This window comes from Stomoxys calcitrans, chromosome 3, assembly GCF_963082655.1.
Source record: "Stomoxys calcitrans chromosome 3, idStoCalc2.1, whole genome shotgun sequence".
Classification (NCBI taxonomy): domain Eukaryota; kingdom Metazoa; phylum Arthropoda; class Insecta; order Diptera; family Muscidae; genus Stomoxys; species Stomoxys calcitrans.
In genome coordinates this window covers 176,845,925-176,873,442 of record NC_081554.1, presented here as the reverse complement: position 1 = coordinate 176,873,442, position 27,518 = coordinate 176,845,925, and the positions used below count along the sequence as shown (strand labels likewise).

Here is a 27,518-nt window from a genome sequence, read left to right as displayed (position 1 = left end):
AAGACTAAGCTTCAGAGCTTTTGTGTGTAATGTTAACAAGAATTTCTACGAGCACCTTGTCCCTTAAGCATGTGTAATCATAGGCTAAATTGTTAAAAAGATTCTTTAAATATTTTTCAAAAAAAATTCAAAAAAAATTAATTAATTATTAATTATTAATTTATATTTATTTTATTTATTTTATTTAAAGACTCTTTTCTTCTTTAGTGACCTATGCTATAACTGGCAAGATTTTTTCTACTTGTTTTTTTTTTAATTTTCGAATTCGTTTCTTTTCGTCTATATATATTTTTTTTTTCTATAAAACAACTTAATTCGTTAACTTAAACTCAAATTTATTTAAATTAAAGCTTTCGGGTGCTCTGAAAGCTTTGAGCTCACGCCAGCGCTCCATCCAAGGCATGGATAACACCATTTGTGGCTGGTATATTGGAAGTGATCATTTGGGCATCGTTTACTTTTATCTTACCCGCCGAGGTCTTTTGCAATATAACAGTCTTGCCGGTGAGTAAAGAATCTTTCACCTGATAGAATCTCATGCCAGCTGAGAATAGAGTACCGGAGACTATGTGTTTCATGGCGAATTCTTCGGCAGCATCTTTATCATTCATAAGCTTTTCCAAGGTATCCGATTCGAGTTCGCTGAAACTTTTGTCCACAGGGGCAAAGACGGTGTAGGTCTTGATGCCTGAAAGGAAAAGAGAAAACTTATAAAGTCCCTCTCTTGCTATTTCTATGCCTAGCTATTCTCCTACCTTTACTTTGCAACTTCTCCGAAAGTCCTGAGGTGTATAAAATCTTCAAGAAAGTGGAGAAACGATTTTCTCTATCGGATTGTAAGGTCTGCAATAAATCTCCCACTGGCAAGGGGAACATGACACGATCCACAGCATGAGCTATACCCTGGGGTATTTTGATATCCTTTTTGTTTAATACCACCATGGCGCCATTGATGGTGGTTAGCTGAAATCCCCAATAAAATGGATTATGATATTAAAAGCTTTTTTGATTTTTCTTAGGAACTAAAAACTAACCGTAACATCATTCCATTCCTGATCATGCATGTTATATTGATTCACTCTCAATTGAGTGCCGGCCAAGGAAACACCAGTCATCTCATCCTGCAGGGTGGCAATGTCAAAAGCTCCCGGAATGACATGGTGCAATAAAAGCTAAAGAGGAAATAAGAAAAATCTGTTTTAAAATACGATTTTTAAAAAGTTGTAATTCTCCACCAGATGTCGCCCTTAAGAACTCAGGCGCCATCTCTAAGCAACTGACTTTATGACTTTAACACCATCTGTTTAACTTATCTTTGAAAAAAAAGGAAAAACTCTATTTAACTAAGGCCTTGCCGAATATTTTGTACACCTCACCATGCACTGAAAAATGTTTGTCCTAATTTTAAAGATTCAAACCAAAGATAAGCAAACTTAATTTGTAGATAATAAATTTTTCAACCTTTTAAGGAAAAATTTCCTTTGGTGAAAGATATTTTCCTTGTTATTAGGGACTTTATATTTAAAATGGTGGGTTAATAGATCCTTAACTTTACGTCTTATTATTGAAGAAAAATTTAAAATGAATTTGAAATATCGTCGAAGGTAAGGGAATTGACTTTGGGAGAAGACAACATTGTAGGTTAGTTAGTGATGCCAAATGGCTTAAGAAACAGGAGCGCCTTTAAATGTTTGGTTTTTGTTAGATGCTAAGTTAAAAGGAAGAATTTTTCAAAAAATAATAATAAGACTGTCATCTGTGAAGTAATTTAAGAATCAAACAGCGAACGAAATTTGAAACGAATGGACATATCCGTTAGGATTTTGGTGAAGAGCACACGACTGGCAACCTCGGTTACTAGTCGCTTCATTCAGAGACCTAAGGACCATTGTGTTCACACTAGGAAAAGTAGAAGAGAAGAAGATGGAGAAAATGTAGATAAACCTACACCACAGAACGATACAACATAAGGAGAGAAAACCAAATTAAACGATGTTTTTTTTTGATCATACTCACTGTCGAGAGTCTGATCCAGTAAGCCAATACAGGCCTCTACAGAACTCAACATGTAAAAAGGCTTTAAGTTCGGCCGAACTTTGGATACCCACCCACCTCCGGGATATGTGCAAACCACCTTCCGTCATAATCCGGTGAAAAATGCATAATTTATGCCCCCATAGCAGCAACTTCTAAATATGGTCCGATTTGGAGCGATTTCGACACGGACATTGAGTGGTCTAATAAGTACAAGTCATTGTTCAGTTAAGTACAACAAAATATTGGTCTTTTTGGTAGACCGGTAGACCTATAGACCGATCTGAACCATATACGACACGGATTATGAAAAGTCTAACATAACTCACTGTGTCAAATTTTGGCGAAATCGGACAATAAATGCGTATTTTATGGGCCCAAAACTTTAAATCGAGAGATCGGTCTATATGGCAGCTATATACAAATCTGGACCGATCTGGGACAAATTGAAGAAGGAAGTTGAAGAACCTAACACAACTCACTATCCAAAATTTCGGAGAAATCGGACAATAAATGCGCTTTTTGTGGGCCCAAAACTTTAAATCGAGAGATCAGACCGATCAGCCGATGGCAGCTATATCCAAAGCTAAACCAATCTGGGCCAAATTCAAGAAGGATGTTGAAGGCGCTATCACGATTCACTGTCCCAAATTTTTGGCGACAACGGACAATAAATGCGTATTTTATGGGCCCAAAACTTTAAATCGAGAGATCGGCCTATATAGCAGCTATATCCACATCTAGACCGATCTAGGCCAAATTGAAGAAGGATGACGAAGGACCTAACACAACTCACTGTCCAAAATTTCGGAGAAATCGGACAATAAGTGCGCTTATTATGGGCTCAAAACTTTAAATCGAGAGATCGGTCTATGTGGTAGATATATTCAAATCTGGACCGATCTGAGATAAATTGAAGAAGGATATCGAAGGGTCTAAGACAACTCATTGCTCCAAATTTCAGCGAAATCGGGTAATAAATGCTCCTTTTATGGGCCCGTGGCTTTAAATGGAAAGATCGGTCTATATGGCAGCTATATCCAAATCTGAGCCGATCTGAGCCAAGTTGCAGGAGGATGTCGAGGGACCTTATAAAACTCACTGTCCCAAATTTCGGCGACATCGGACAATAAATGCACTTTTTATGGATCCAAAACCTTAAATGGAGAGATCGGTCTATATGGTAGCTATGTACAAATCTCGACCGATCTGAGACAAATTGAAGAAGGATATCGAAGGGTCTAACACAACTCACTGTACCAAATTTCAGCGAAATCGGGCAATAAATGCTCCTTTTATGGGCCCAAAACTTCAAATTGAGAGATCGGTCTATATTGCAGCTATATCCAAATCTGAACCGATCAGGGCCAAGTTGCAGAAGGATGTCGAGGGGCCTAACAAAACTCACTGAGCCCCAATTTCGGCGACGTCGGACAATAAATGCGCTTTTTATGGGTCCAAAACCTTAAATCGAGAGATCAGTCGATATGGTAGCTATATTTAAATCTGGACCGATATGAGCCAAATTGGAAAAGAATTTCGACTGGCCTAACACAACTCACTGTTCCAAATTTCAGCGAAATCGGGCAATAAATGCTCCTTTTATGGGTCCATGACCTTAAATCGAGAGATCGGTTGATATGGTAGCTATATTCAAATCTGAACCGATCAAGGACAAATTAAGGAAGAATGTCGACTGGCCTAACACAACTCACTGTTTCAAATTTCAGCGAAATCGGGCAATAAATGCTCCTTTTATGGGCCCATGACCTTAAATCGAGAGATCGGTCTATATGGTAGCTATATTCAAATCTGAACCGATTTGGGCCAAGTTGCAAGAGGATGTCGAGATGCCTAACACATCTCACTGTTCCAAATTTTGGTAGAATCGGACAATAAGTGCGCCATTAAAGACCTTAAAAATGAGAGATCTGATCTGTCTATATGGCAGCTATATCCAAATCTGGACTGATCAAGGCCAAATTGAAGAAGAATGTTGAAGGACCTAACGCAACTCACTGTTCCAAATCGAACAGAAATCGGACAATAAATGCGCCTTTTATGGGTCCAAAACTTTAAATCAGCAGATCGGTCTATATGGGGGCTATATCAAGATATAGTCCGATATAGCTCATCTTAGAACATGTCCTGCCCATGAACAAAAAAACAATCCGTGCAAAGTTTGAGATCAATATCTCTTATTTTTAAAGACTGTAGCGTGATTTCAACTAACAGACGGGCGTCTTAGATTTTTATTACGATCAAGAAAATATATTCTCTATAGGGTCGGAAATGGATATTTCGATGTGTTGCAAACGGAATGACAAAATGAATGTACCCCCATCTTTCGGTGGTGGGCGAGTGGGCTAAGAGCGGGCTAAAGTGGGTTAAAGGGAATTAGGGCTCGGAAATACGTGTTCACCCATTATCCTGTGGCTCCTCCTCGCAATTAGCGGGCAGTGACACAACCGGTGCTCGACCTTTTCCATTACCTCCTCGTTATCGCACATCCTGCAGAACTCTGCCTCCATCTGCACCCAGGGCGACGTCAAAGACCTGTCTTTGCCATCACCAGTCAAGTGTCCTATTAGCAGTCCTAGGTCATGTTTTCTCCGCCCCAGTATAAGAGACGTCTTGTTTAGCGTAATACTTGGCCACAGGGCCTTTGACACCCTATAACCCACAGCATTACCCCACGCATTGGTCGCGCAGTCATCGTCGAAGTTGTTCCTCTACCAAGAAGCTCGCACAGTGAAGGTCTCACTGATTCCATAGCAAGATCTGCGGCAATCAGTGATCTATTCCTGACCAGCTTGTCCGCTGCTTCTTCCCTGCCACACCTTGATAGCCTGGGACCTAGTAAAGCCTGACAGCCTTTCCCATGGTTCGAAGGAGCTCCAGTTTCGAATTCACGCTTCCTGATGCTCGAGCCTTCAGCGCCGCCTGACTGTCCACGTATATCTTGACGGTCTGATGGGGCCGCCGCTCCCTCAGCAACATCGCCTCCAGTGCCTTCAGAATGACGAACACTGCCGTCCGGAAGACGCTGTACCCATCCAGACTTCTAGATGGTTCCCTGATTCAATGAAGATTCCTGCTCCAACCAATTCAGACCCATCCGAGTATACAGAAGTACCGGGAAGGGCGGAGCGCCCCCAAGCCAGAGATGATTTTTTCGGGATGACGACTTCCAAGCCATCAACAGAAAGGACTCCTCTGGTATATTATCAGTAGCGGTGCATATAGCATGGCGCCACGCGGCAATACCATCACCCCGAAGAATAGAAGAATGACCTGAGTTAGAGGAGCACCATGTATCACGTACCTTCAGTCTGATGGCGATTTTTGTTGCCACACACCCAACATATAGGGGCAAAAGCATAAGATCGAGAATGCCATTCAGCGCCTCTCTCGGAGCACTTCGTATGGAGAGAGAGGTCAGGGTGGTATTTATCCCCAAGGAAGGATAAATAACTAACACCACGACAGCGGAATCTTAAAACACTGGAAAGACAGATAGACCTGAAGGTTTGGAAGGTATTGGCGCCGGTGCACAACATGCATACCTCGATGGTAGGTCGGTGGAGATGCTATCTACGCAGTGGTACGAAAAGAAGTCTAAATGTCTCTCAAACTGAAAAAGTTTATGATGGCGGGTCTCCTGAATTTTGAGGGGTATTAAACAACGAGGAGATAGGAACAAAAGTAGCCGCTCTTGACCTAATGGAGGGCCAGCCGTATACCTCCTGGTGGAAGGGTAATATGCTAAGCAGCATGATTGTCATCGCGGTCCTGGGGGGTCGCAATGTGGTAAGAAAGTATTTGACAAGGATATCGCCGCAAGATGTGGTGGTTCGTGCCGATTCTCTGGATCTATTGTTAAGCGGAATAGAGGTGAATTTTAACAAGGATGGTGGGAAACGAGGGCTAGACCCAGATATTTTGAATCCTTCGAAAACTGCAGGTTGGTCCCGCCCAAAAATTGGAGTGTAAAACCCATGTATCTTAAATCTCCGACTGAAGGAAACTAGCTCCGTGCTCCCTGGATTTGTTGTCCATTCATATCTCGCAGCACATCTCAATATTCTCTCCAGTGACCTATCCATGATCATAAGCGGGATCATGGAAATATGCTTCGAGTGATCATGGAAATTTGTATATGCAGACCTCTGCATATCTACAAATTTCCATGATCACTCGAAGCATATTTCCATGATCCCGCTTATGATCATGGATAGGTCACTGGAGAGAATATTGAGATGTGCTGCGAGATATGAGTGGACAACAAATCCAGGGAGCACGGAGCTAGTTTCCTTCAGTCGGAGATTTAAGATACATGGGATTTACACTCCAATTTTTGGGCGGGACCAACCTGCAGTTTTCGAAGGATTCAAAATATCTGGGTCTAGCCCTCTGTTTGAAACCGTCTTAGGAATGCGCCTCATCTTCCAGTAGGAGAATTGTTGGTAGTACATGGGGGGTGATTCCGAAAGTTTACCAGATGTACAAGGCCATTGCAAGGCCAGTGCTGGCATACAGGGCACTAGTATGGTGGAAGGCTTTGAAGAAGGGACTCGAAGGAAATTCCAGAGGTGCAAAGACTGGCCTGCAATGGAATCACAGTGTCCACACCGTAGGCAGCTTTGCTAGATATGCAATCTCTCTAAGTGGGGTATATATTTGAAACATTGTCGCCAAGGTTGCTCTTGGGTGGGGATCTTAGCATTCAGAAGGAGAGAGGATACAGCCACAGTTCCATTTTGGGTACGATACTAGGGATGCGGTAGGTAGATTGGAGAGAGCCTCAGACTATACCTGGAGACCAATTCGAGATTAAATTTCACGGAGGGAGAAGATTCCCAAAGATTTCCGGATGTACACGGCCACTGCAAAGCCAGTGCTGCCAGACAGGGCACTAGTATGGTGGAAGGCTTTGGAGAAGGGACGTGAAGGAAATTCCAAAGATGCAAAGACTGGCCTGCAACAGAATCACAGTGTCCACACCGTAGGCAGCTTTGCTAGATATGCAATCTCTCTAAGTGGGGTTATGTTCGGAACATTGCATTGATCTTAGCTTTCAGAAGGAGAGAGGATACAGCCACAGTTCCATTCTGGGTACGATACTAGGGATGCGGTAGGTTGATTGGAGAGGGTCTCAGACTATACCTGGAAACCAATTCGAGAAAGGATCTTGGAGATTAACTTTCTCGGCAGGGAGGAGTGTGAGAAGCACGCTGTAGGACTGTGGCCCAAGGTTTCGGTTAGCCTTAGGAACTTGACTTGCTGAAGGAGTTGGATGCGGTTGGTTCCTCAGAGGAGGGTATCAAACTACCTGGAGCCCGATTCAAGAAAGGATTTTAAATATTTGCTTTCTCTGGAGAGGAGAGTTTGAGGAGGATGTGATGGGACTATGCCCAAAGGTATCGTCTAGTCTGAGGTAACTTGGCTTCCTCAAGAAGATGTATGCGTTTGATATACCGAGGAGGATCTTAGACTAACTGGCACTGATACCGATTCTAGAAATGATTGTCGGGATTCGTTTTTACGAGAGGGAGAAGTGGAAGGCGGATGCTCGCAAAATGGACACTGGGACGCGATTAGAGGTCTTCTCCGCGACACTCGCCATAGGTATTTCGGAGAGACTGTCGGGCTAGAGTTCGGTCTTTCAGGCAGAGGAAGGGATTTACTGCGAAGGAATTTACTGCCTTTGAAACATAGGATTTATTGGGTTGCCCAAAAAGTAATTGCGGATTTTTCATATAGTCGGCGTTGACAAATTTTTTCACAGCTTGTGACTCTGTAATTGCATTCTTTCTTCAGTCTATCAGTTTATTCTTATCAGTTTTTACTTTTAGCTTGCCTTAGAAAAAAAAGTGTAAAAAAAGTATATTTGATTAAAGTTCATTCTAAGTTTTATTAAAAATGCATTACTTTCTTTAAAAAAATCCGTAATTACTTTTTGGGCAACCCAATATTTGGATAGTATGGCGTTCCTCTGGGCCTTGGGTTCGTGTATGGTAAGGTCACAGTACGTAGGCGAATGTTTGGAATCCCATGCTCTTAATAAAGAGCTAACTTGGGGTCCCGGACACTATGGTATTCGAGAAAACTAGAAGACGGACGAATATGCCAAAAAGGGTTCCTACAACGAGAGCAAACCAGACTAGCTGCCAGTCGCCAGATGCGCATACGTGCCATTTGTCAAACTACTTAACATAGTGGAAGGGGTGACTAGTATGGATTCCGTGGCGAAATGGGAATACGAACGTGGATATTAAACTGGCAGGCCACTCTGGCCTATTGTTGAACGGAAAAGGACTGCTGACCTTTGATAAGAGGTCACTGAGTAAGAGAGTTATAGCTTGGAACAGCCGGGATGGGTTGCACAATTGGCTAGATGGAACTCACTTTACATGGTGGGCTAACCATTCAACCTAAATTTATCAAGCCCAAGCTTAGCATGTCTGGCGTAGGTGAACTTTTTTTTTAACTTTGAAGCCACCTAGCTTTTCTCCCTTTATACTCAAACGTCATAAATAAGTCATTGCTCATGCTACCATAGCGCCATCTATTGTAGCTTTTCCTTAAACTAAGTTTCTCTTTCTTTGTGTTCTACAACTTACCCCACTTAATAATCTGGGATTAGCCTTAAACTTCTCTTCAGCTCTTTCGGGTCCTCCCAATTGTACCAAAAGATTCTTAAAAGCTTTGTCCGTAGGCACAAACACCGTATAGGGTCCCGTTTCATTGAGAATGGTGTCCAAACCGGATTGTCTCAAATATTTGGCCATGGCATATAGGCCATTTGCTTTAAGGATTTGTATCAAATCGTCTGTGGCATCGCCAGTAGAAGTAGGCACAGGAGCTGCAGAGCTTAAAGCCAATGAGACGGCTGGTTGTACAGAGACCTCTGAAGCTTTTTCCTTATTTTCTGTCTCCTCTACCAAGGCATCGGTGTATTGACCTGAAGATGATTGTTGTTGCTGCTGCTGCTCAATGTTGGTATTCTCGTTGTATTGCTCTGTTTGGGCTTCATAAGGTGAAGAGGTCTCATATGCTGGACCGGTGGGTGCTATGGTATAGCGTGAAGCAGCTGTGGGTCTATACTGTTCATATTGTCGAGTACTAGAGGATCTTTGTATGTAGGGAGCTTGTGTGGTGGTCGTTTGCTGATTGTACGAGGCGGTGGTGCGTGAGTTGTAATGGTGTCTATAGGTGGTGGCTCTGGTAGCTGCTGCAGCCACTGAAGGTCTGGGTGTTGTTGTGGTGGTGGTGGTTGTTGTTGTGGTAGTGGTGGTCGTAGTGGTGGGTGGTCTTTTAGTGGTCTTGACAATGTTGCCAGATTCTATTTCCACTATCTCATCATTGGGCAGGGTGAGTCTTGTCACAGAGGGGGGCAATTTAATTTCTCCATTGCGTATGCGTTCCAAAATACTTTCCACCTCGGCACCGGTTTGCTTGGTCTCCTTCTCCCCATTGGCCTTGACACCTTGAATCTTGAAACTGCCATCGGCCTGCTCTTCCAAATACACATAGGTGGCCTTCTTCTTGGGAGGCAAGGTGGGGGCGGGTTTGGGCTGACTCTTGGCTTTGGGAGAACTTAGACCTTCAATTTCATAGCCATCAGGAATAAGGCCACGCTTGGCCAATTCCTCTAGCGAAGGAGGCTCATCGGAATCGGATTGTATAACAGCGGTGCTGGCAATGCTATTGGCCCCATTGGATACTCCCTCCACGCTGCCTCCATACAGGGAAGCCAAACTAGAAAGGTCTACTCCACCTGGTAAGTTTTGGGGGTCTACGGCCTCTTCAGGGTTGGGAGATCTCAGGATCTGAACCTTACCTCCACCTGGCAATACCAAATCCTTTTTGGTCTCTGGGGCTACATCACTGAGGCTCAATTTGCCACCTGCGGTAACAGCTTCAAGGTTTTGATTGCCAAACAAACTCTGCAATTGATCATGGGTATAGGACTGTTGACCTTTAACCAAATTTGGATCGGTGGTGCGTATGACCTGAACACGTTCACCATTGGGCAGTACTAAATCCATTTCCTCATAGGTTTTGTTGCCCAACTCCTTTTGGGGAGTTTCAGCCAAGGCGGCCTTTAACTGCTTAAGCAACTCATCGCGGCCAAAGGTTTTCACTGGCTTCTTGGACGAGGTCTTTTGGCCATATTTACCCAATTCTGCTTTCAGTTGGCCATAAACATTCTTCGAGTTGCTTTTGGGCGAAGGTGGAGCGGCCGGAGTAGTGGTGGTAGTCGTGGTTGTTGTGGTGGTAGTGGTGGGATGTTCTTGATAATATTTCTGCACAGCTGAGGCGAATGAGGGGAGTTCCGCTTCACCCACCGGACGACTACGATTGGGACCATAAATGGCCGCAGATTGCTGTTGCAGGTTGTTGAAGATTTGCTGGTGTTGTTGCTGCTGGGTAACACCTCCAATGATGGTGGGCAATACCTGCTGCTTGATATTCTGTTGCTTGGCCAAGAACTCGGCATGTTGTTGCTTCACCTTATTCTGAGACTTTTCGTATTGCTTCTGGACGAATTGTTCATGTTTTTGTATGATCTTTTGTTTGTATTCCTGCTCGGAAGTGGGACCTTGGTTCACATCCGGGAATATCTGGGGACCAAATTGTTGCTGTTGTTGATGCAGTTGTTGTTGTTGTTGCTGTTGCTGCTGCTGTTGTTGCTGCTGCTGCTGGGCAAAAGTGGTGGTCCTAAGATTGGGGAATATATTGGGCACGGGCAAACCCAAATTGGGAGTCAAGGCAAACTGCTGATTCTGTTGTGGCTGTGGCAATTTTTGTTGAGTTTGAGGCAAAAATGTTTGCTGGGTTGTCTGCAAAGTCGCTTGCTGTTGTTGTTGCTGGAAAAATTGTGGCACCGTAGAGTAGGGACTTTGTGGAGCTGTATGTGTCTGGAAGGTGGGCACTGGGGCTTGTATGGGTAGCTTCTGCTGCGTCTGCGGCTGCAGCTGAGGTCCTATGGCAAAATTGGAGTTTGATTGTTGCTGATAGGCATCATTGGGCAGAGTGGAGTATTGCGAAGGACTGGAGTGTAGCGAAGTTTGACTTTGGAAGGGTTTGTTGTTATACGAACGCTGGGGAGGACTCTGTTGAGGTCCCACAGCTTGATTGGCAAAGTTACGCAAGGCCAAAAAGTTTTGCTGATGCAACTCCTGCTGATGACCGCTCGATGGCTGCTGTTGTTGTTGGTGTTGGTGCTGGAACTGATGTGGCTGTTGTGGCTGATATTGTTGTTGCTGTGAAAGATGTAACTGATTTTGATTGGACCTTTGGAACTGCTGTTGGTTGCCATTGCCATTGGCGGTAATGTAATGACCGTTTGGCCCATTTACTGGTCCCGTGGGGGGAAATCTTAAATGGTTTCTCTGCTGCTGCTGCGACGTCTGGGGCAGGGGTACTTCTACACTGGGCGTTTGTTGTAGGAAAACTCCTTGAGTTTGCCGTGGTTGAGTATGATGTTGATGGACATCACTCAAAATATGCTGTTGAACATTCAATTGACGACGGAATTGATTGTGGAAGGGGGGCTGCAAGTAGAAACAAAGAGTAAACATTATTAAGACTTCAAAATTAAAACGAGTATCAATGGCATGCCCGCCTGCCGCTGATGTAGGTAGGTAGACAAAAATAGCTCCAATCAATGTCAGGTTTTTAAGAGATAGCCTAAGGTAACAAGCAGGGGTTTATAACAAAAAAACTGTATTTTAACAAAGGGAGTTGCCAGATTAGAAAACTTAAAAAAAATATTAAAAAAAAACCTTATTCAGCCTGGCTGAATAAGCTCTACTATAGAAAAACTTTGATTCAGCCAGACTGAATAAGGTTTTATATTTTTTTTCAGCCTGGTTGAATAAGGTTTTCTATAGAAAATCTTCAATTCAGCCTGGCTGAATAAGGTTTTCTATAGAAAATCTTCAATTCAGCCTGGCTGAATAAGGTTTTCTAAAAGAAAATCTTCATTTCAGCCTGGCTGAATAAGGTTTTCTATAGAAAATCTTCAATTCAGCCTGGCTGAATAAGGTTTTCTATAGAAAATCTTCAATTCAGCCTGGCTGAATAAGGTTTTCTATAGAAAATCTTCAATTCAGCCTGGCTGAATAAGGTTTTCTATAGAAAATCTTCGATTCAGCCTGGCTGAATAAGGTTTTCTATAGAAAATCTTCAATTCAGCCTGGCTGAATAAGGTTTTCTATAGAAAATCTTCAATTCAGCCTGGCTGAATAAGGTTTTCTATAGAAAATCTTCAATTCAGCCTGGCTGAATAAGGTTTTCTATAGAAAATCTTCAATTCAGCCTGGCTGAATAAGGTTTTCTATAGAAAATCTTCAATTCAGCCTGGCTGAATAAGGTTTTCTATAGAAAATCTTCAATTCAGCCTGGCTGAATAAGGTTTTGTATAGAAAATCTTCAATTCAGCCTGGCTGAATAAGGTTTTGTATAGAAAATCTTCAATTCAGCCTGGCTGAATAAGGTTTTCTATAGAAAATCTTCAATTCAGCCTGGCTGAATAAGGTTTTCTATAGAAAATCTTCAATTCAGCCTGGCTGAATAAGGTTTTCTATAGAAAATCTTCAATTCAGCCTGGCTGAATAAGGTTTTCTATAGAAAATCTTCAATTCAGCCTGGCTGAATAAGGTTTTCTATAGAAAATCTACAATTCAGCCTGGTTGAATAAGGTTTTCTATAGAAATTCTTCAATTCAGCCTGGTTTATTTTAGCTGCAATGGTAACCCTTTTCATAATTAACCCTCATAAACGCTAAATTTTTGCCATAAGTCATCATCTCCATTGAAGCTACCTTTCCTAGCCCGCCATCTATGATGGGCTATTTGACCATTATAAGCACTTGAAGTGAATTGTTGCATCACTAGCGTAATAGGATGGAGGCCATTAAATGATAATATTTGCTAATCATGGGCGATCAAAGACATCGCAGAAATGGTGGCAAATAAAAACAACAACAATTGTAATGACATTAACTCATATGGCCAGCGAAGACTTGGCAAGCGGAGGGATGACCAAAGCTTCAAAACCCGGGCAATGAGATTGACATGCATTTTAGCGCAGGTTTTCGCTTCAGCAATGGTACTACTACTCCACACTGTGTAGTCATTCATAAAAGCTTCAAACCAAACAATTTTGACCACTTAGAAATCGTTGTTTGGTTTCAAACAAAGAAGAAAAAAAATCTCCAAAAAAGTGGGACACATTTGTTGTAACGAAAGTAAAAAAACTCCATATGGCAATTTGAACCAGTTTTTAAGTTTCTGCTAACATTTGTTTTTAAGACCAGATTTCTACGAAACTCTGGGCCTTTAAATATGGCATGGTGCAAAGTCGGTTGATTATTGCCTTCTGGAAATATCCTTTTAAGAAGCTCGGCATGTGTAAGCGGTGAACTTTTGGAAATGTTATTGAAAATGGTTTTTAAAGTTCCAATGGTCAAAGATGATGTTGCGTATGTTTGACCGAGATTTTGATTTTTTTTTTTGTTTTGGATGGAGTTGGTGATTTGAAATGAGTTTGCTAGGATTCGCATAACATTTTTCTTCTTTTTTCGCAAACAAACTTAACACAGATGTTGGATTATGGTTGAGGGCTGAAGTGATTACAAGTATGAAACCATGTAAAATGGAAAGAGAAATGCAAAAAAGAAGTGTAAAGGGGGCTGAATTGCAATTTCTCTCAGAAAACCTAATAGCATAACTTAAAGATTTTTGATAGGAAACCTAATTCAGCCAAACCGAACAGCAGTTTTATTAATTGAAATCTCATTCCACCAGACTAAATTGCAGTTTAACCATAGAAAACTTTATTCAGCCAGGCTGGATTGAAGTTTTTCTATAGAAAACCTTATTCAGCCAGGCTGGATTGAAGCTTTTCTATAAAAAACCTTACTCAACCAGGCTGGATTTAAGATTTTCTATAGAAAACCTTATTCAGCAAGGCTGATCTGAAGATTTTCTATAGAAAACCTTATTCAGCCAGGCTGAATTGAAGATTTTCTATAGAAAACCTTATTCAGCCAGGCTGAATTGAAGATTTTCTATAGAAAACCTTATTCAGCCAGGCTGAATTGAAGATTTTCTATAGAAAACCTTATTCAGCCAGGCTGAATTGAAGATTTTCTATAGAAAACCTTATTCAGCCAGGCTGAATTGAAGATTTTCTATAGAAAACCTTATTCAGCCAGGCTGAATTGAAGATTTTCTATAGAAAACCTTATTCAGCCAGGCTGAATTGAAGATTTTCTATAGAAAACCTTATTCAGCCAGGCTGAATTGAAGATTTTCTATAGAAAACCTTATTCAGCCAGGCTGAATTGAAGATTTTCTATAGAAAACCTTATTCAGCCAGGCTGAATTGAAGATTTTCTATAGAAAACCTTTGTCAGCCAGGCTGAAATGAAGATTTTCTATAGAAAACCTTATTCAGCCAGGCTGAATTGAAGATTTTCTATAGAAAACCTTATTCAGCCAGGCTGAATTGAAGATTTTCTATAGAAAACCTTATTCAGGCAGGCTGAATTGAAGATTTTCTATAGAAAACCTTATTCAGGCAGGCTGAATTGAAGATTTTCTATAGAAAACCTTATTCAGCCAGGCTGAATTGAAGATTTTCTATAGAAAACCTTATTCAGCCAGGCTGAATTGAAGATTTTCTATAGAAAACCTTATTCAGCCAGGCTGAATTGAAGATTTTCTATAGAAAACCTTATTCAGCCAGGCTGAATTGAAGATTTTCTATAGAAAACCTTATTCAGCCAGGCTGAATTGAAGATTTTCTATAGAAAACCTTATTCAGCCAGGCTGAATTGAAGATTTTCTATAGAAAACCTTATTCAGCCAGGCTGAATTGAAGATTTTCTATAGAAAACCTTATTCAGCCAGGCTGAATTGAAGATTTTCTATAGAAAACCTTATTCAGCCAGGCTGAATTGAAAATTTTCGATAGAAAACCTTATTCAGGCAGGCTGAATTGAAGATTTTCTATGGAATCCTATTTAGCTTGGCTGAGTTGCAGTTTACCTATACAAAATCTTATTTCACCATTCTGAATTAAAATCCTTCTTATAGAAAACATTATTCAGTCTAACTCAATCTAATACTTCTTTTTAGCTTTGTAGCCCAAATCTCTTTTTGTATAGTAATTTTTCCTTTTCTTTTCTTGAAACTGTTTCCTAATGCTGACAAAATGGTATCATTAATTCCATTCTTTTTTCAATAAAACCTCAACACATTTCCTTATGAAGTCATTATTAAAAAGGGAGTGCACCCAACTTCTTTGTCTACAGGTGTTTAGAGGCGTATTACATAATGTCAGATGAATGGATGAATGAATGAATGACTGGTCGGATGGATGATGGTTCAGTTAACCAATCGAAACAAATTCAATTTTAATTTGAGGTTTGAGTATGGCTCTCCAACCATAATGCCATAATGGCCCATTGGAAACCACAACAAAGCAGTCGTTGGCTTAAAGTAACTTACCAGCGATTGCTTCGTCAATGAAAAGCGTGCCAACTTTCTAATCTCAACAATCCATCACAAAAATATTTCAAATCATCTAGGCCTGCAAAGTCTAAAGAGAAGCAGCCATAGACTAAGAAATCTCAAAGACTGGCTTGATAGTTAGATTTTCTTGGCATAGTGGCATCGATTTAATGAGTTTTTAATTTATTTTGATTAAACGATTGATATGAATTTTAAGGTTCAGTTGCAAGCAGACACTGGCTGTTGCTTAATAGAAAATTTACGAAATTTTTAGATTTCATTTAAGTGACCATCTTTGGTCGACACAAAGAATTAAAGGCCAGACTGACATACAAATGAATGCATCTGCATGGTCATAGTGACCAAAAACTACATGTTATAGATTCGATTGGGAAACATACTACTTCAAATAATTGCTATTGGCATCACCATAGCGAACACCAGCACTATCAGAAAAAGAACAACTGCAGTACAACAGAAGCTAAATGACAGTCTTCATCAAAGTGCTACAAACAGGGATGGAAAAATAGATTTTGTGGGTACTTACATGATAAAAGGTTTTCCTACAATTCAGCCAGGCTTAATTGCAGTTTTCCTGAATTTAAGGTTTTCGATAGGAGACCTTATTCAGCCAGGCTGCATTGAAGATTTTCTATAGGAAACCTTATTCAGCCAGGCTGAATCGAAGATTTTCTATAGAAAACCTTATTCAGCCAGGCTGAATCGAAGATTTTCTATAGAAAACCTTATTCAGCCAGGCTGAATCGAAGATTTTCTATAGAAAACCTTATTCAGCCAGGCTGAATCGAAGATTTTCTATAGAAAACCTTATTCAGCCTGGCTGAATCGAAGATTTTCTATAGAAAACCTTATTCAGCCTGGCTGAATCGAAGATTTTCTATAGAAAACCTTATTCAGCCTGGCTGAATCGAAGATTTTCTATAGAAAACCTTATTCAGCCTGGCTGAATCGAAGATTTTCTATAGAAAACCTTATTCAGCCTGGCTGAATCGAAGATTTTCTATAGAAAACCTTATTCAGCCAGGCTGAATCGAAGATTTTCTATAGAAAACCTTATTCAGCCTGGCTGAATCGAAGATTTTCTATAGAAAACCTTATTCAGCCAGGCTGAATCGAAGATTTTCTATAAAAAACCTTATTCAGCCTGGCTGAATCGAAGATTTTTTATAGAAAACCTTATTCAGCCAGGCTGAATCGAAGATTTTCTATAGAAAACCTTATTCAGCCAGGCTGAATTGAAGATTTTCTATAGAAAACCTTATTCAGCCAGGCTGAATTGAAGATATTCTATAGAAAACCTTATTCAGCAAGGCTGAATTGAAGATTTTCTATAGAAAACCTTATTCAGCCAGTCTGAATTGAAGATTTTCTATAGAAAACCTTATTCAGCCAGGCTGAATTGAAGATTTACTATAGAAAACCTTATTCAGCCAGGCTGAATTGAAGATTTTCTATAGAAAACCTTATTCAGCCAGGCTGAATCGAAGATTTTCTATAGAAAACCTTATTCAGCCTGGCTGAATCGAAGATTTTCTATAGAAAACCTTATTCAGCCTGGCTGAATCGAAGATTTTCTATAGAAAACCTTATTCAGCCTGGCTTAATCGAAGATTTTCTATAGAAAACCTTATTCAGCCAGGCTGAATCGAAGATTTTCTATAGAAAACCTTATTCAGCCAGGCTGAATCGAAGATTTTCTATAGAAAACCTTATTCAGCCTGGCTGAATCGAAGATTTTCTATAGAAAACCTTATTCAGCCTGGCTGAATCGAAGATTTTCTATAGAAAACCTTATTCAGCCTGGCTGAATCGAAGATTTTCTATAGAAAACCTTATTCAGCCTGGCTGAATCGAAGATTTTCTATAGAAAACCTTATTCAGCCTGGCTGAATCGAAGATTTTCTATAGAAAACCTTATTCAGCCTGGCTGAATCGAAGATTTTCTATAGAAAACCTTATTCAGCCTGGCTGAATCGAAGATTTTCTATAGAAAACCTTATTCAGCCTGGCTGAATCGAAGATTTTCTATAGAAAACCTTATTCAGCCAGGCTGAATTGCAGTTTTCCTGTAGAAAATCTTATTCAGCCCTCCTAAATCCTGAACACTCTGCTTCGGTCGGTACCATTTGGTACCTTTTGTATGATTTTTTTTTTCAACATCCCCACCTGAGGTGCAGCTTGGGGATGTTGAATTGCCACCGTCTGTAGGTTGCACCAACTGTTGTTTTTAAGTTTTTCTCTTGCTAGCTTTTAATGATGTTAGATGAGCTTCAAATGTTCGCAGCAATCACCATACGGCAGCCAAATGGAAAGACAGACCAAAGTGGCCACCATGGCCATAACATGGAGGTATGTGAGCATTATGCAATTGTCTGCCTTGTCATGGAGTTGTGGGGTTCAACAACAACAACAACAATTGCAGATGAGGCATAAGGCGATAATGGCCACTGAATTGTCTGTCTGTCTCAAGGCATGGAGTTGAGCAGATGAATGGATTAGAAAACCCCACATAATGAAAGAGGAGGTAGAGGGGTGGGAGTTGGAGATGTTGTTGGCTAGTTCATCACATTTTTCTACGTTTTTCCAACATCTTCTTTCATTTGAGGCTATATTTCCTGTTTAGCATGTGTTTTGAGCCTTAAAGCTTCGTGCAAAACAAAGACTGTGCCTATCTGCATGGTCTAAAGTCGGCTATTGGCTATGCCAATGTGGCTATGATCGCAGCTGATGGTGGTTAACAACTTCCTACGATTTATTGATTAGTTGTTTGTTCATGGCAAATGTTTGAAGTATTTTCCAGATAGTTTTTTGATTTTCTTCAAAATATTGTCTAGCGTTTTTAAGAGTCTTGTTTTTGTTTCGAGTTCAACTTTTATCCATTATTATGACCAATAGTCAGTCAAGGTTGTTTGGTGTTACATCTGAGAATTTTGATTTTTTTTTTGGTTTGCCGTTGTCTATTCTTTTGGGGGCATTTTTTATGCCACTTAAATTGGTGAATTATTTGAAAGAATATTTGAAGGTTGGATTGAGTATTTTTCTCGATTTTCGAAGAGGACATGACATGAATTGCCCCTAGAGTAAATTTAAAAAAAAAACATTATTCGCAACTGAGTCGGTGGTTCAGTTAAGAAAAGAGGGAGGCATGATCTGTTAACAGAAAGGAGCTAAGAAATCGAGTTGGGAACATAAAGAGTTGGGAACTCATAAGATTTTTTATAATCTGAATTTCAACAGAAAACTATATTCAGCCAGGCTAAATTCAAAATTTTTTATATAAAATCTTATTCATTCAGGCTAAATTAAAGATTTTTTATAGAAAACCTTATTCAGCCAGGCTGAATTGAAGATTTTCTGTAGAAAACCTTATTCAGCCAGGCTAAATTGAAGATTTTGTATAGAAAACCTTATTCAGCCAGGCTGAATTGAAGATTTTCTATAGAAAACCTTATTCAGCCAGGCTGAATTGAAGATTTTCTATAGAAAACCTTATTCAGCCAGGCTAAATTGAAGATTTTGTATAGAAAACCTTATTCAGCCAGGCTGAATTGAAGATTTTCTATAGAAAACCTTATTCAGCCAGGCTGAATTGAAGATTTTCTGTAGAAAACCTTATTCAGCCAGGCTAAATTGAAGATTTTGTATAGAAAACCTTATTCAGCCAGGCTGAATTGAAGATTTTCTATAGAAAACCTTATTCAGCCAGGTTGAATTGAAGATTTTCTATAGAAAACCTTATTCAGCCAGGCTGAATTGAAGATTTTCTATAGAAAACCTCATTCAGCCAGGTTGAATTGAAGATTTTTTATATGGAAAACCTTATTCAGCCAGACTGAATTGAAGATTTTCTATAGAAAACCTTATTCAGCCAGGCTGAATTGAAGATTTTCTATAGAAAACCTTATTCAGCCAGGCTGAATTGAAGATTTTCTATAGAAAACCTTATTCAGCCAGGCTGAATTGAAGATTTTCTATAGAAAACCTTATTCAGCCAGGCTGAATTGAAGATTTTCTATAGAAAACCTTATTCAGCCAGGCTGAATTGAAGATTTTCTATAGAAAACCTTATTCAGCCAGGCTGAATTGAAGATTTTCTATAGAAAACCTTATTCAGCCAGGCTGAATTGAAGATTTTCTAGAGAAAACCTTATTCAGCCAGGCTGAATTGAAGATTTTCTATAGAAAACCTTATTCAGCCAGGCTGAATTGAAGATTTTCTATAGAAAACCTTATTCAGCCAGGCTGAATTGAAGATTTCCTATAGAAAACCTTATTCAGCCAGGCTGAATTGAAGATTTTCTATAGAAAACCTTATTCAGCCAGGCTGAATTGAAGATTTCCTATAGAAAACCTTATTCAGCCAGGCTGAATTGAAGATTTTCTATAGAAAACCTTATTCAGCCATGCTGAATTGAAGATTTTCTATAGAAAACCTTATTCAGCCAGGCTGAATTGAAGATTTTCTATAGAAAACCTTATTCAGCCAGGCTGAATTGAAGATTTTCTATAGAAAACCTTATTCAGCCAGGCTGAATTGAAGATTTTCTATAGAAAACCTTATTCAGCCAGGCTGAATTGAAGATTTTCTATAGAAAACCTTATTCAGCCAGGCTGAATTGAAGATTTTCTATAGAAAACCTTATTCAGCCAGGCTGAATTGAAGATTTTCTATAGAAAACCTTATTCAGCCAGGCTGAATTGAAGATTTTCTATAGAAAACCTTATTCAGCCATGCTGAATTGAAGATTTTCTTTAGAAAACCTTATTCAGCCAGGCTGAATTGAAGATTTTCTGTGGAAAACCTTATTCAGCCAGACTGAATTGAAGATTTTCTATAGAAAAGGCTGAGTTGAAAAATTTCTTTAGAATTATTTATACAGCTACGCTTTATTATAGTTTCCCACCCTCCTTCATTTTGTTGAAAAATCTTAAAATTACCTATGATTGCAAAACCGTTCATATTAATGACACTTGGTCAGGTCAATAGAATGGCTGAATAGCCAAAGAGACGTGATCAACTTGTGTTTTTGTGAATTCGAAGTTATGTTGTCCACAGATTGGCGATAATTGAAGAGTCGGTTTTTTTCGATTGTCATATTTTTTTTTTTTAGTTTAGAATTCCTTTCACTTTTCGGCTGTTTAGTAGGCAGGTCGTTAAAAATAACTCCACAAAGCATTCATATTCAAGCAAGTTTTTTGAAAAACTCCTAACATTTTGGCGTCTCCTTTGTAGGCAATAAAACGCGTTTTTTCATACCTAGCTACCAAAAAAATATATCTGACAAAGTGCTTATTTGTGCTGCACTTTTTTGTCTTGGTTCCTATGGTTAACAAATGAAAAAATGTGCTGAAATTACCATACTAAAATAGTTTATTTACGATGGTTTTAGGGTAATTGCAATATCTGTTGCTACTTTAATTTATGTTAAACATATGGGAATTTTTTCATGTTGCAAACAATGACGAAGTAGCGGGAGATTTACTTTGTATTCTCCTCATCCCAGCCATTGGTGATTTTCACAGCAAAATTTTCTTTTGAATAGTGGTTAGTGAGAAATAATGCAGTTGTGTGGGTTACATACTACCTTAAAGTGAGGGAAAAATAAGAAAAATTGCCTTAAAAGCATCAACTTTGTCTTCTTGCTGTGTCATCTGTGACAAAAAGTGTGCCACATAGCAAACATCGTTTAAAATATTTTGTAATAATGACATCGTCACCTTTAAAGGGTTTTCGGAGAAGAAAAAAAGAAATATTTATCAAAATATGGGATTTTAATAAAAATTTCTTTAAGTTTGTTTTTCTTCGAAAATATTCGGCGATATTTGATTTTGGTGTAAAATTACCATGCATTGAATTTTTTAGAAATCTTTGTGTAACATCTACACCACTTTCATAAGGCCGAAAATGGAGTACAACTCACATGTATGGGCTGGAGCTTCAAAATCATCCCTGGAGCTACTCGACCGTGTACAGAGGAGAGCGATGGCGTTGATTGGGGCCAGTGGGGTATCCAACTCTATTGCTTCCCTTCATCATCGTCGGTACTTTCATGGTGTGTGTTCGTCCGATATTCGTCTTCTTATTCCTGATGCAACGATGTATGTCAGGGATACTAGATATTTAAGGAACTCACACCCGTTTGTAATTGATTGGCCTGCGGACCGCACAATGCATTATAGAGAGAATTCTTAATTCGCCTGAACCGTTCGTATGTGGAATCGACTTCCGGAGAATGTTTTTCCCACCCACTTTGACATCCAAAGATTTAAGACAAATGTCAATAAGCACTACACCCTTTCCCACCCTCCAATTCCCTATTTCCTCTCACCAATGCATTGCACTGCATTCATAGGGGACATCCCCTGCGTGTGGGCTGACAAAAAAAAAACCCGCCTGCTAGACCTAGGGGTCTGAGTCTTAAGCCCAAGAAGGCTAGAAACTACCTCTTTACGATGAGAACTAATTTTGATCGACTCGAGGGAACTCGTCCACAGAATGTGTTATAGGCGGTGCAATGAGCATAACGCCTACTAAGGCACTGGAGACAAATCTATATATCTACCCATTGACACATAGATTAAGTATGAGATGGTCACAAGGGCTATTAGACTTAAGCCAATTAGTTAGTGGATAGAAGATAGGAGCATGTCAAACCATTGTGGGAAAATCATGGCGAAGATAGGAAACCAGGCTGGTTTGCATCGAAAACCTGGGACAGCACTTGAGGTTAATTGCGAGACACTGATGGCATAGACTAAGTCATGATTTGTGGGAAGGCTATGCGCAATAACTCCCAAATGGAATAAGTCCTAATGAACTAAGTCCTAAAAAAATTAAATAAGTCCCTTCGTATAATGTGAAATATTGGGTTGCCCAAAAAGTAATTGCGGATTTTTTAAAAGAAAGTAAATGCATTTTTAATAAAACTTAGAATGAACTTTAATCAAATATACTTTTTTTACACTTTTTTTCTAAAGCAAGCTAAAAGTAACATCTGATAACTGACAGAAGAAAGAATGCAATTACAGAGTCACAAGCTGTGAAAAAATTTGTCAACGCCGACTATATGAAAAATCCGCAATTACTTTTTGGGCAACCATAAAACCAACAAGTAAAAGCGTGCTAAGTTCGGCCGGGCCGAATCTTATATACCCTCCACCATGGATCGCATTTGTCGAGTTCTTTTCCCGGCATCTCTTCATAGGCAAAAAAGGATATAAGAAAAGAGTTGCTCTGCTATTAAAACGATATCAAGATATGGTCCGGTTCTGACCATAATTAAATTATATGTTGGAGAACTGTGTAAAATTTCAGCCAATTCGTATAAGAATTGCGCCCATTGGGGCTCACGAAGTAAAAGAGAGAGAACGATTTATATGGGATCTGTATCGGGCTATATACCGATTCAGACCATAATAAACACGTTTGTTGATGGTCATGAGAAGATCCATCGTACAAAATTTCAGCCAAATCGGATAGGAATTCCGCCCTCTAGAAGCTCAAGAAATCAAATCCCCAGATCTGTTTATATGACAGCTATATCAGGTTATGGACCGATTTCAACCAAACTTGGCACAGTTGTTGGATATCATAACGAAATACTTCGTGCAAAAATTCATTCAAATCGGATAAGAATTGTGCCCTCTAGAGGCTCAAGAAGCCAAGATCCAAGATCGGTTTATATGGCAGCTATATCAGGTTATGGACCGATTTAAACCATACTTAGCAAAGTTGTTGGGTATCATATCCGTGCTTTCGACACACAGACGGACGGACGGACGGACGGACGGACATGGCTAGATCGACATAAAATGTCACGACGATCAAGAATATATATACTTTATGGGGTCTCAGACGAATATTTCGAGTAGTTACAAACAGAATGACGAAATTAGTATACTCCTCATCTTATGGTGGAGGGTATAAAAAAGTGAAATAATGGCAAAAATTAAGTATGTCTCAAGATTTGGGACCACCATAGACTGGGGGTATACCAATTTCGTCATTCTGTTTGTAACACCTCGAAATATACGTCTAAGACCCCATAAAGTATATATATATTCTTGATCGTCATGACATTTTCAGTCGATCTAGCCATGTGCGTCCGTCCATCCGTCTGTCTGTCGAAAGCACCCTAACTTTCGAAGAAGTAAAGCTAGGAGCTTGAAATTTTGCACAAATATTTTTTTTTAGTGTAGGTCGAATGGTATTGTAAATGGGCTACATCGATCCATGTTTTTGATATAGCTGCCATATAAACCGATCTTGGATCTTGACTTCTTGAGCCTCTAGATGGCGCAATTCTTATCCGATTTGGCTGTAATATTGCACGAGGTGTTCTGTTATGACTCTCAACAACTGCGTTTAGTATGGTTCAAATCGGTTCATAACCTAGTATAGCTGCCCTAGAAACCGATCTGGGATCTTGATTTCTTGAGCCGCTAGAGGGCGCAACTCTCATCCGAGTTACCTGAAATTTTGCATGAGGTGTTTTGTTATAGCTTCCAAGTACTGTGCTTAGTACGGCGCAAATCGGTACATAACCTGATATAGCTGCCATGTAAACCGATCATGGATCTTGACTTCATCAGCTTTTTGATGCGGCAATTCTTATCAGATTTGGCTGTAATTTTGAACGTGGTGTTTTGGTAACACTTCCAACAACTGTGCTAAGTATGGTTCAAATCGGTTCATAACCTGATATAGCTGCCATATAAACTGATTATGAGTCTTGACATCTTCAGCTTTTAGAGGGCGCAATTCTTATCAGATTTGGCTGGTGTTTTAGTATCACTTTCAACAACTGTGCTAAGTATGGTTCAAATAAGTTCATAACCTGGTATATTTGCCATATAAACCGATCGTTGATCTTGAGCCTCTATAGGGCGCAATTCTGATCAGATTTGGCAGAAACTTTGTACATCGACTTCTCCCATGACCTTCAACATACGTGTCCAATATGGTCTGAATCTATAGCTTGATACAGCTCCCATATAAAACGATCTCTCGATTTTGGTTCTTGGGCACCTTCAAGGCGTAATTCTTATCCGTTCAGCCAAATAGAATAAGATTTGCGCCCTCTAGATGCTTAAGAAGTCAAGATCTAAGTTCGGTTTATATGGTAGCTATATCAGGTTATGTACCGATTTAAACCTTACTCAGCACAGTTGTTGAAAGTCATGAGAAAACACTTTATGAAAAAATTCAACCAAATCGGATAAGAATTGCGTCAAGAAGTCAAGATCCAAGATCGGTTTATATGGCAGTTATATCTGGTTATGGTTATGGCAGTTATATCAGCGAAATCGAATGAGAATTGCGCCCTCTAGTGTCTCAAAAAGTCAAGATCTAAGACGGGTTAACTGACAGCTATATCAGGTTATGGATCGATTTGAACCATACTTAGTAAAGCTTTTGAAAGTTAAAACAAAACACCTTATGCAAAATTTCAACCAAATCGGATAAGAATTTTGCCCTTTGAAGGCCTAAGAAGTCAAGATCCCAGATCGGTTTATATGGCAACTGTATCAGATTATATACCGATTTAAACCATACTCAACACAGTTATTGGAAGTCATAACAAAACACCTCATGCACAATTTCAGCGAAATCGGATAAGAATTTAGCCCTCTATTGCCTCAAGAAGTCAAGATCCAAGATCGGTTAACTGGCAGCTATATCAGGTTATAGACTGATTTGAACCATACTTAGCACAGTTGTTGAAAGTCATAACAAAACACTTCATGCAAAATTTCAGCCAAATCGGATAAGAATTTTGCCCTTTGAAGGCCTAAGAAGTCAAGATCTCAGATCAGCTGTATCAAAACATGGAACGATATGGCCCATTTACCAACCGACCTACACTAATGAGAAGTATTTGTGCAAAGTTTCAAGCGGCTAGCTTTACTCCTTCGAAAGTTAGGGTACTTTCGACGGACGGACGGACAGACGGACGGACGGACATGTCTAGATCGACTTAAAATGCCATGACGATCAAGAATATATTTTCTTTAAAGAGTCTTGGAAAAATATTTCAAGGTGTGATAAAGGGAATGACGAAATTAGTATACCTCCATCCTATGGTGGAGGGTATAAAAATGAAATTAGTCCCGGAAATTATATAAATATTTCCAAAAATGTTGGACTCATTTCACTGCGTATTACATACCAAAATATTTGGAACTTTTCTGGGGCTTTTTTCAGCTTGTTGCAACTCTGTTATAGCCATCTGGAAGTTCATGGATCGAAGCTTGGGGACGGAGTGGGCCTTGGGGTCTGCATTGAGGACCAGGAGACTGAGATCTGTTTCCGACAACCAGATCATAATACGTTCCTGCAGGCGGAGATCCGAGCGATTAAGGAATGTGTGAGTTGATATAATGTCAACCCTCGACTTCTTCCGTTGATACTATATCAACTCACACATTTCGCTGGGAACTCCGCCTGCAGGACGTATTATGATCTGGCTGTCGGAAACAGATCTCAGTCTCCTGGTCCTCAATGCAGACCCCTAGGCCCACTCCGTCCCCAAGCTTCGAGAAGTATATACGCTTCTCCGAGTATGGCACCATTTCCATAATTTGTGAATTTGGCCATAGCGGAATAAGGGGGAATGAGGGGGTAAACGATTTGGCTGTAATACCAAGCCTTAAGCGATGAGCGCTTATGTGGCAACGTTGGCATGGACGTCGAACATCCTATGGGTAGGATATTGTTGAAACGAGCCAAATTCTAAGGAACCGAAAGAAGTCCCACGACTAGAGGGCCGTCCCGTCAGCCATCCCAGAGCCTTGCAAAACTTTGGGGGTCAAGAGGCTGTAGAGAACTCAGTGAAGTAGTATTCACCCTTAAACCTGCGCCTTTTCCAAGTCAACTCGGTTTACTGGCAAATCAGATGCTCAGAGATGGCAAGTCAGCACATTCGTCGTGGTAGCAATTCACCATTCCAAACAGCCAACACAGAGGGGGATTCACCATCGGCTTGGCACTCCTAGGGTCCAGGGTGGACTCCCATAGCAACCATAGAAAGACGAATGGACCCCATTCCCACGTTATCAAAAGCCCCTTCTACATCCAAGAAGGCCGCCAAATTAAAGTCGCCGGTCTACAAGTTCCCCTCTATGTTACCCATTAAGTCGTGGAAGGCACTATCAACTGATCGACCCTGGTGTAGGCAGCCGCTTACCAACGATGGGTCAAGTTTTCTTAGAAGAAAAATTAACGAAAGTGAACAATTTCTTAAGCAATATTTATAGAAAATGCTTCATAGAAAATCGTTTTTTAGGTAAGCTTCTTCTTTGGAAGTGTGAAATACCTATTTACCCATAAAAAGCCATAGAGCCTAGAAATGAACAAAAAAATGGAAAAACATTTTATTTTGTTTATAAAAGTTATCCAACCTGTATTTTACTATTTCGACATTTACCATTTGTACATTGTTCCGTGTTAGTTGATTTACCTTAGTTAAGCCTCATTGTTTCATGACTAATCTTATCTTTGAAAGCTCTTAGACAACTGGTCAGTTAGATAGATTTGATCACAATAAGTAAGAAATCTTTAGATTTCTTTTTTTTATCGTTGTGTTGTTCATTATATGCCTGACATATCCAGGTCAGAATTGTCTTCTCACTTTTTCCAACCAAAAGAAAATCTAACAGTTTCTTTAGAAAATGATTCAAGTTTTGTTTTGCGCACGCGTCACTACAATTTCTTTTTAGTTAAGTCTTAATCATCATAAATCATCGTCATTATAAAAGATTAAAATTATTAAAATTTCTTAAAAGAAGAAATTTGGCAAAAGAACTTTGTTAATGGGCCAAAGACCTAATATTGGTTTAAACTGCAACTGATTTCATTTAAAATAAAAAAAACTAGTAAAAGGCGTTAGGTTCGGCCGGAACGAACTTTGGATACCCAACAACCTCGGGCATATCTCT

General features: G+C 39.8%; 1 protein-coding gene across 1 annotated transcript; it reads right to left on the bottom strand.

Moving 5' to 3' along the window:
* Window positions 1-361: 361 nt before the first annotated feature.
* On the bottom strand, window positions 362-27,018 carry LOC106092434 (uncharacterized). Its single transcript, XM_059365707.1, has 7 exons — window positions 27,008-27,018; window positions 26,905-26,923; window positions 21,198-21,299; window positions 8,658-11,594; window positions 1,035-1,172; window positions 756-963; window positions 362-688 (listed from the first exon to the last, which is right to left on the bottom strand). Exons 1-7 carry the CDS (start codon window positions 27,016-27,018, stop codon window positions 378-380), a joined length of 3,726 nt encoding a protein of 1,241 aa, XP_059221690.1. The 3' UTR covers window positions 362-377.
* Between the last annotated feature and the right edge of the window lie 500 nt (window positions 27,019-27,518).

Bases quoted from the DNA above. Each gene is read 5' to 3' on its own strand.
- LOC106092434 (XM_059365707.1), bottom strand. The intron at 11,595-21,197 runs GCAATTTTTCTT...TTCTACTTGCAG, and splicing joins ACAAAGTTGATGCTTTTAAG to CCCCCCTTCCACAATCAATT. The intron at 964-1,034 runs GTTAGTTTTTAG...TGGGGATTTCAG, and splicing joins AGGAATGGAATGATGTTACG to CTAACCACCATCAATGGCGC.